Source organism: Phragmites australis, chromosome 21, assembly GCF_958298935.1.
Source record: "Phragmites australis chromosome 21, lpPhrAust1.1, whole genome shotgun sequence".
NCBI lineage: Eukaryota > Viridiplantae > Streptophyta > Magnoliopsida > Poales > Poaceae > Phragmites > Phragmites australis.
Window position 1 is genome coordinate 24,902,655 of NC_084941.1, and position 8,809 is coordinate 24,911,463.

General features: G+C 39.5%; 1 protein-coding gene across 4 annotated transcripts; it reads right to left on the bottom strand.

The window, feature by feature from the left end:
- Nucleotides 1-279: 279 nt before the first annotated feature.
- Nucleotides 280-7,361, bottom strand: LOC133903476 (uncharacterized). Of its 4 annotated transcripts, none has more exons than XM_062344872.1 (12): nt 7,154-7,358; nt 6,212-6,404; nt 6,034-6,108; nt 4,282-4,388; nt 3,740-3,797; nt 3,114-3,173; nt 2,971-3,045; nt 2,654-2,800; nt 2,139-2,193; nt 1,853-1,975; nt 1,169-1,380; nt 280-733 (listed from the first exon to the last, which is right to left on the bottom strand). In XM_062344872.1, exons 1-12 carry the CDS (start codon nt 7,246-7,248, stop codon nt 710-712), a joined length of 1,224 nt encoding a protein of 407 aa, XP_062200856.1. In that variant the 5' UTR covers nt 7,249-7,358; the 3' UTR covers nt 280-709. The 4 variants fall into 4 exon arrangements, with proteins under 4 accessions (XP_062200856.1, XP_062200857.1, XP_062200858.1 ...); XM_062344873.1 differs by having other exon boundaries at nt 1,853-1,972; nt 7,154-7,357; XM_062344874.1 differs by lacking the exon at nt 280-733 and having other exon boundaries at nt 1,228-1,375; nt 7,154-7,361.
- Between the last annotated feature and the right edge of the window lie 1,448 nt (nt 7,362-8,809).

The following is an 8,809-nucleotide window of genomic DNA, read 5'->3' on the forward strand; positions in this document are numbered from 1 at the left end:
TTGATCTTCCTACATCCCACGGAACGGGAAGGATGCGGTCTCGGCGATGTTCCTGTAATGGAGAAGAACACGAGCAGGCAAGCATTCACGATGAACCATCCAGAGGAAGTGTTTGCAGCGAGCAGGAGCGGAGTTTGCACTCCAAGTAATGAAGAAATGTTTGCTACCAAACATTTGCTAATTAGAATTAGACGCCCCCGACCCTTGAAGCCCCTCCTAGCACCTCCAATTTTATTCTTCAAAATAGGCCACCAATATAGCTAAGCATAAAACAAAGTGATGGCCAAACTAAATCCAGATATGAATATGGTAGTAGCTACTTCGCATCAGAGCAAATAGAAGATCAAAGTACATACACCAGCTTAGATGACCACACAACCCAACCGAGCTTCACAATTTACTTGACTGGAGCGGATTTACAGCTTTGCTGCTAGGCTTAGACATAACTTGTCAATTCAGGAAAACAGTAAAGTTCTGTAAAACACGCTATAAAGAACTGACAACGAATAAACAAAACAACACTGGATATTTACATTCTATGATTGTCTGTGCACAAAGAGAAATGCAAACCCTACACCTACAGCTTTATTCTACAAGTACACATATACATCTCACTTCCGCTTCGATTCTTTTTCTTAGATATCATCAAGTCCAGATTCTATAACATAGGCCCTCCTTTGACTAGAAGTGAAGGTCAGGAATTGCGGTCTCAGAGGTCCAAAGGAGGTGTTTCCTGTTACATTGGCATAATCTCTCAGAACTTTGACAATTCATGTCATAGATAAATTTGTTTTACTTAAACAAACTGTCACGTTGATTAAATCCAATGTGAGCAGAAACTAATCCGCCGGTGACTCAATTACATGCATGTACAATCTGTATTTGAAGGTTTTAAACCATCTACATATGATACTGTACCAAGCAAGCCACAGCATTCTCAACTTACTCGAGTATACACCGACGTTTAAGGCATAGATTAACATTTCTTATAAACAGATCCATAACGTTAAAACTATGAGAAAGTTCATTTCGTCAAGCATATATAGAATAATGTTTGATATGATAGTTGTTTCATCTTAAATGAATGTAAGATAAGGGAAGTTAGGAGAAAGAGAAAACAGCAACATAGTTTTTAGATTATTCAGGACTCGTGATGCAAAGACCTCACCTTGTGCAGAAGGTCATGAGCAATGCAGTCCCAAGGAAGAGATACAGACATCAAGCAACACTTCAGAGGCACAAGCTCATCATCCATTCGTTTGTTAGCAGATAAAGGCTCGTAAGCATGCTTTGCTAGCTTTGATGCAGCAGAAGCTGCCCTGTGAACAAGAACCTGAAAGCTATCTCCTGGATCTTTCTTCGACTTCTCATGGCTCTGATCTAATAAAAAAAAGTAAGCACTTCCAGGTGAGAAAGTATGGCAGGTTAACAATCTGCATTAGAAGCACTTCAAATCCAAAAGTTTGTGTGGATTTGGGTGAGGGCTGAAGGTGCATGGGGACACAATATAGGACATATCTAGAAGGTCATCAATAATCTTTGCTACAACTTTTTGCATGCTGTACAATTTGTTATCATGCCAAAATGGAAAACAGTATTCAAATTGTAATTTAGTACGGTACCACAGATTGATACATTTGCAGAGGCAAGACTGAATAATAATTGATGCATCAGCAGTTTACACATTCAAATGCACATCATTATCTTAGCTGAGAGCCCGAAAAGGACCTTTTCTTATAACAAATCAGTATAAACAACAAAAATTTAACATAAGGTTGCTCAAAGGCATGTGGAATTGTGAAATCTTATCCATAGATAAAGGAAGACTATTCTGATGCTAAACATAACGGACCTGCAATGCCGGAAACAGCCACTTCCACTTCTCCACGTCCTTCAGGGCCCCTCATACAAAGTCTATCCAGTTTAGTGTGATCATGCCCAAGTGAGAGGAAGCTCCCAAATTTTGATCTGCCTGCTATCACATAGGAGAAATATACACATAAGAACATGCAAATGCAGCTGGAGCAAAATATTAGATAACATCTACAGTTACAATAAATTATTACTTATTTTTAGTTGACCATGGAAGTATCAGTTTCCTCTAAACAAAGTAGAAGATGAAACACTTAGTCACTTACCATCATAAGCCTCACGAACGTTTTGGTAGCTCACATAACCTGAGAAGAGAGTTCTCTGCAATAGCAATCAGAGCACTGGCTGAATTCAAGAATGCAAATGGCCTGCAAATGCTACAAGAAAGGAAAACATACGCACAAATTCCGAGCAACTAAATCTATTTACAGTGCCAATGGGACAGTAAAAAATAGGACCATGTGTTGGATTATTTACTATGAATTTTTGTAAGTATGCATATGTCAGAAGAGCTCAAACTTTCTTCCATAAATTCAGTAAATACAATCACTGATGGCTCCTGTGTATGAATCATGTAACCAGCTGAAAACTAATTGAGCTAATCCTTTTATTGAGAAACTAATTGAATTATTTAGGGAAAAGATATATTGGTACAGAAGAAGATGGATTCCTAATCCTGTTCTACAAACAAGTTAAAAATAAATAGCTGAAGCCTGAAGTCAATAATATCGAAAAATGGTAAAGAGAAACCTTTATTGGTATGAATTATGAGAGAGATAACCTTTGGTGGTTTTTCTTGGTTACTCCCAGAGTTGACTCCAGGCTGTATATTTGAATTAGTATTCTTGGACTCAGTTTCTTCGGGAAATGCTGCCCCATCATGTGCATTGAGAATCACACAATAGCAGTGTTCAGGATCTGACAAAACCTGCTCAAATTAGAATATTACTGTACTCTATAGGGTCAACTTGGGAAATTACAAACATGGGGGAAAACGTCAAAAGGAAAATCATGCAACATCAGAGCATAGACATCTACAAGTTCAGGACGTTACCAGGACAGTGTTGCACAAATTGAGAGAATTACATGAAAACTTACCACAGCATCAAAAGTATCATCAAAATCATCCACTGAGAAACAAATGTTGGGGTATGCAGGTACCGTTTCTACAGCCTGTCAACAGATACATCTTCTATTATAAGACCACCTTTCTCATAAGATGGTGCAAAATAGAACCCTACCTTTCTTCGGTCAAGACGAAAATTTACACGGCTAGGGGATGCATATACAGTTTTTGTAACCTGTTTCCATAAAAAGAAAGAGATTGAGACAAGGTTAGTTAATACTAACATAAATGCCTCTCAACCACTGATGCAACTTCTCCAATACTTAATGTCAGTCCAATATGATGATTTTTTTATTCTTTTCTTTCCATGCATAAAATACAGGTAAGATTCAGTCAAATTACTAGGGAAAGGGCAATAAACAAATGGAGAGGGTGATGGATTAGGACAGGAGGGAGCAGTCTGCAATTGCCAACTATTGACGAACTTGCTAGCATACCAGTAGCATGTTTCAGGTACAGCAATTACGGTTTATACTTCTATGTAGTTAGGCTAAAAAATTGATATTAATTTAACTGACATGTCTAATTCGCATATACTCGGAAAGCTAATCCAACTGTTTGCAGGCATATTTTGAACAATAAAATTCAGTCCTTCAGTCATTGCAAAGTGGAAATCAAGAGATGTGTTCAAATGTATTAGTTAAAATAAGCAGTTGTGAAACAAAGCACAAGAAGAAAACAACATGAGTCTGCACTTTTGGAAAAGAGTCACTGATGGGGAAATGCTTACTTGTACCGTACCTTATATACTGGAGAAAACTGCTTCCTTTTCTCTGCACGATTGCGAAGATCTCCAATGCTGTGAAAGTAGCTCATAAGAACTAACATACCGAATATAGACATCCATAAACATTATTAACTAAGGACATAAAGAGATTCAACTGGTCCTCATTTTCTGTGACAATGGATGCTATTGGAAATCTAGGATTTGCATGTACCAGCACAAACTCAGGTAGAAAGATAATTTACATTGTCCTAAGTTCAGTCAGCTAATGAGCTATGGGAGGCCCAATCCTCAACCTGCTATCTAGAACAGAGAACAACTTTTTACCCTAACTTACATGACACAAGAATCATCATGTAGCAACTGTGTCACATTTCAATAAAGGATGACAAATTAAGAGACGAAAAGTTGGACAGCTACATTTGAAGTAAGAGAGAATTTACTTCATTAAATCATTATGAAAGGTTTTTCATTGTTCTTAAAAAAAACTATATAATAATTATTATTCAGAATAACTACTAAGTATGCAACTTTTTACATGATTGTTGCAGAAACATACCCAAATATTGCTACTGTAACAGTGTATGAAGTATGGGCGATTAAATTCAAATAGAAGGAACGTTCCCAATCAACCTCCACTGTATTAACATTGATGACCTTTTCAAGCTGCTTAACATGAAAAAGATGAGATTAGCACAGCAACCCAAAAGAAAGTTCTTCTTACCAAAGATTTTCCACCTAACAATATATTACAAAAATATATCTATACTAATATAAAAAGCACGAGTTAGGGGTGATCCAATCAATTAGTAATGCACCATCTCCTCCTTCTAAAATACCACCCCAATAAATTAGTCCCTATCAAAAAACTTCTAAAACCCCCTCATCCTACGATTATCTTCCACACATCATGTTTCTCCCACCTCACATCCACATGTCCACGCCTACGCCAGCTTCACACATCGTGCCTCGACCTCCGTCGCATTCTCACTTACGCGTTGACGCGGTTCCGAGGGACTCCCGAAGGCAAAAAAAAAACTCCTGCTCAGCGTGGGGCCATCTCTTGCACAATGTCGCATCCACGTTGCCACTGGTCTCCGTCACGTCCTCATGTTTGCCGCCCGCCTCCCCATCACTGCGATTCTGAGGGCCTCCATACAACAGGCGGTAACTCTTTTACCGCGCCTCCTCACACCTGCGCTGCCTCCGGTCTCCCACAGAACCGTGTTTCGAGGGGCTCTCCAGTGGAGAACTCCTACGCATGTCCCGTGGGCCGTGCATGGCCATACCATGTCGCAATCGCATCTCTGCAATCGTCCCCGTGTCGTGTCTCCACGCCGCAGCCGCGTGTATGCAAACTCTTTGTGAGGGCTAATATCATTGGAAGCAACGCAACTCGTACAAAAGTTGTTGCCAATACACGATGCCTATGGCTACTAACAACCGGGAGCCACACACCGGTTAGTGCATCTATTTACTTTTACTCTCCAGTTTTCTTCAACGTGAGCATACAATTGTACTTTCAATCAAAGGCTATAGCAAATATAATTGCGCTTGACTTAAAAATAATAAGAGTTAGAATTGTATAAGGGAGCAATCATATAATGAAATCTAGCCACGCAATTGTGCGGGCCATCTTGCTAGTGACACAAAAAGCACAATGGTTTAGTATTCTGATGCTAATCTCACATCCCACGAGCATGAAAATTACAACACTCCATCTTCATGTGTTCATGTATGTACAATTGTGCATGTAAACTGGAAGATATTTACTCAGGTAGGACTTTTTGATAAGTTTAAAACAAAAAAAAAAGTAAGATTCCCATATACAGAAGGGCAGTCAAATAATAAGTTCAATATTAAAATATCTATGCAAACTTTTAATTTCAATGGATAATTGTACACATTTAGTTACTCAGCACTAGTTATTGTATTAGTGAAAGAAAAGAAACTAAAAACATTGCACTAGTTAGTCAAAAAAATAAAACAATGAGGATCAAAGGGCGCATTGTGAATCCTTAGTTAAAAATAAAATCCAGAGAAATATATGTTTTATCAATCTTTCTGTGAAGAATAAATAAATATTTTTTGGAAACCACCCAAAATGTGGTGGTGGTGTGGGTTGGGTGGGGGTGGGGATAATATAGCACATTGTGGTGCGCCGTTTTTATAGTCTCAAATGAGTTAACTCAACTACACATGACATAAAAACACAAAATGAAAGGAAATCCGAGCAAAGAATATGCCAAAAAGAATTCCTTGAAGCTACTACAAGAGTGTCATGCATTAGATGAAGTAAAGATTAATTTACCGTGGGAGCCCATCTCCTCACAAAAAAGGGGGGTGGATCTTCCATGTTATCATTGAAGCCATAACCATGCAATTTCTGCATCAACACACCCCGTAACATCAAGAAGAGTGGTGGACTTTCATAGAACAGCGACTTGTCAGGCGAAAATAAGGAGTAAATCAACAGGAACAGAAAGTACCATATTATTAACAAAGAAGACGAGGTCGTCCTCTTCCCTTCTGTTTGATACCCCGCCATGCACAAAGAAAAGATCAAGCATTTCGTGCCAGAATTTATCATCCATCCCCGCATCTTCGGCGTCATCTTCGGCGTCAACAATCGTCCACCCAATCAAATGTGAGTGTTTCTTCACCATACTCAGCAACTCGGTTCTGAAAATGAAACATGCACAGGAGAGAATATTGAACCACCGGCTAGAGCTTGTAAAAGGGATCTCAGTGCATACAAAGCATATGTAATGTCTCTTTTTTATTATGAGGTAGCTTGAACCTACTCTGTAAATCATTGAATTAAGAACTTTGTAAACGGATCATGGACCCAAGCAATTACTCATGTTGGTAAAAGAACTTAGACGATTGTGACAGACTTATAAACTAGACTAATTTGGGCAAATATAACAACAAAAACGTACTAGGATCATGGGCTCGTGGCCAAATATATAATTCTGATTTCCACGAAAGGCACAAGCGTAATCTCTGTATAGACATATAGATTTACAAACGACCCTCCCTAAGGCCGGAATTAGGGGTAAAGCATGCATGCGCAGTTGCACACCAGAGGAGGACGCCAGCGGAAGAGTGTTCAGGTAACCCCTACCCATTGTAGTCAAGAAGAAGATAACTAAAGTGCAACAGCAGCTAAAGTAAATCAGCATAGGTCGAATTTCCAGAGATTGCTCAATATTGCTTCTTTCCGGCCGTTCATTCAATCGAGTGGTTGCTCCGAATTAAATTAAATTAAATACCACAAGTTTGCAGAAGGAAGGATTTTGATGAGGCATCGAAGCTAGCCTAAAAATAACCCATACCGGCGGTACAATGCTTCCTAGGCTAATTTTGGCTTCCTCCTTTCCTCTCCCATCCCCATCCTATTGAAGAGGAAGACCAAGCACATCGCATACCTTGAGGGCGATGATGATGCGTCGGCGGCGCTGAATCTGTGGACGGCGATCTCTCCGGACGGGGAGGGGGACGGAGCAGAAGGCGGCGCCGCCATGGCGATGGGGGATCCGATTCCGAGGGAGGGAGGCGACGCGCGTCGGAAGCAAAGCAGCCAAAACCGCACCGGACTCCTCGGCTTGCTTCTTCTCCTGCTGCACGGACACGTGGCGTCGGAGAAGGCTGGGCTGGAAATGGTCACTTAGGCCCTTCCTCTATCCCGACCGTGCGAATGGGTGCTTGGGCCCTCAACAAAAACTATATGTGGCCCAGTTTATTTGGCCCTAAGTTCATGAATTTTTTAATATATTTTTATTAAAAAGACAAAGATAGGGCCATTTTCGAAATTTAGAGGACTACGCTCCAGTCGTCCATTGAGTGGGTGATTTTATAAATTTCTCCCAACAGACAACAGACGAACAATTTATCCTTATCGCCTACTAATTAAGCGATAAGGTCGTCTAGAGGTGAGGTGGCAAGAGTGCAACTTAGGTGGAGCTAACATGGAGCTAGTTGCCCGCAAGTAGGGCACTAACAACATGTTGCATGGTTATTGAGCGATAAATTCTTGTCACCTTAATGAAAGTTTTGCTCGATTTTTTGAAAAGTAACGTGATAAGTTGATTGTGTATTCAGTGTTAAAAATTGTGTAGTTTTTATTGTCAAGAGTCATTTTTACGGTCATACGTATTTTCCGGTGTCGATAAATTGGAATTAACGGTTATAGGATGTTTTTTATAGGTGCGGGACTGGTTGACAGGGTTGGAGTATTAAATAGCTATTTTTAGCGCAGGGAGTAGAATAGAGAGTGTGTGTATATATATTAGTTCGGAATATCTGATGAGAGTTTCTTGCATATCTTGCTAGATTTAAATTATCTTTATCACTCTAGGATTGTAACATTCATATTTGTTTAGAGTGATTGTGCACTAGTTAAGTCTAACATATTTAGGTTTTTCACTTGAAAAATTCATTAGTTTTTTTTTCGCTACAAGTTTATACCAACTATCAAAAGGGGAGGAAATTTTGCAAAAAAACCTATTCACCCCCCTCTATGCGACATTATTATCCTTTCAATCGAGGTATTGAGTAATTCATTGTTCTATCCCGGCTCATGATCAAGTTGCTCGGTGTGAAACTCTTCTCATGGTGTGAATTGCATACTTGATAGAGGAGTGGTTAGAAGATTGAACTCACCTCAATGTGGATCAGGGGTGATCGGCAAATCACCGATACCACGGGATAAAATTTGTGTGTCATCTTTTGTGCAATTTACATTTATGCAATTTACTTTATGCAATTTATCTTCCGAAAATATAAATTGTTGCATGTCACACTAGGATTACAAATCTTGACATAGTTCTAATTGTTTTATATTGCTCTAGTGATTTATAGTTTAATTTCCATAAATTTTATTTAATCGCTTAGCAATTAGTTTTGAAACCACCTATCCACCCTCCTTTAGTCGATATCCTAGATCCTATAGTGTTTTCATTTCTACTATCGTGAGCTCCACCTCTATCATGACGTCGCCACCACTCAAGCGAGCTCATGTCCACAAGAACCCCACCACCACCTCCACCTCATCGAGTATATCATTGCCACGTGCTTATCATCAA

Excerpts from the sequence above, each read along its gene's own strand:
- LOC133903476 (XM_062344872.1), bottom strand. The coding sequence starts at position 7,248 with ATGGCGGCGCCGCCTTCTGCTCCGTCCCCCTCCCCGTCCGGAGAGATC. Across the intron at positions 2,801-2,970 it reads ATGATACTTTTGATGCTGTG|GTTTTGTCAGATCCTGAACA; the intron begins GTAAGTTTTCAT and ends TAATTTGAGCAG. Across the intron at positions 1,976-2,138 it reads CGTTCGTGAGGCTTATGATG|CAGGCAGATCAAAATTTGGG; the intron begins GTAAGTGACTAA and ends CCTATGTGATAG.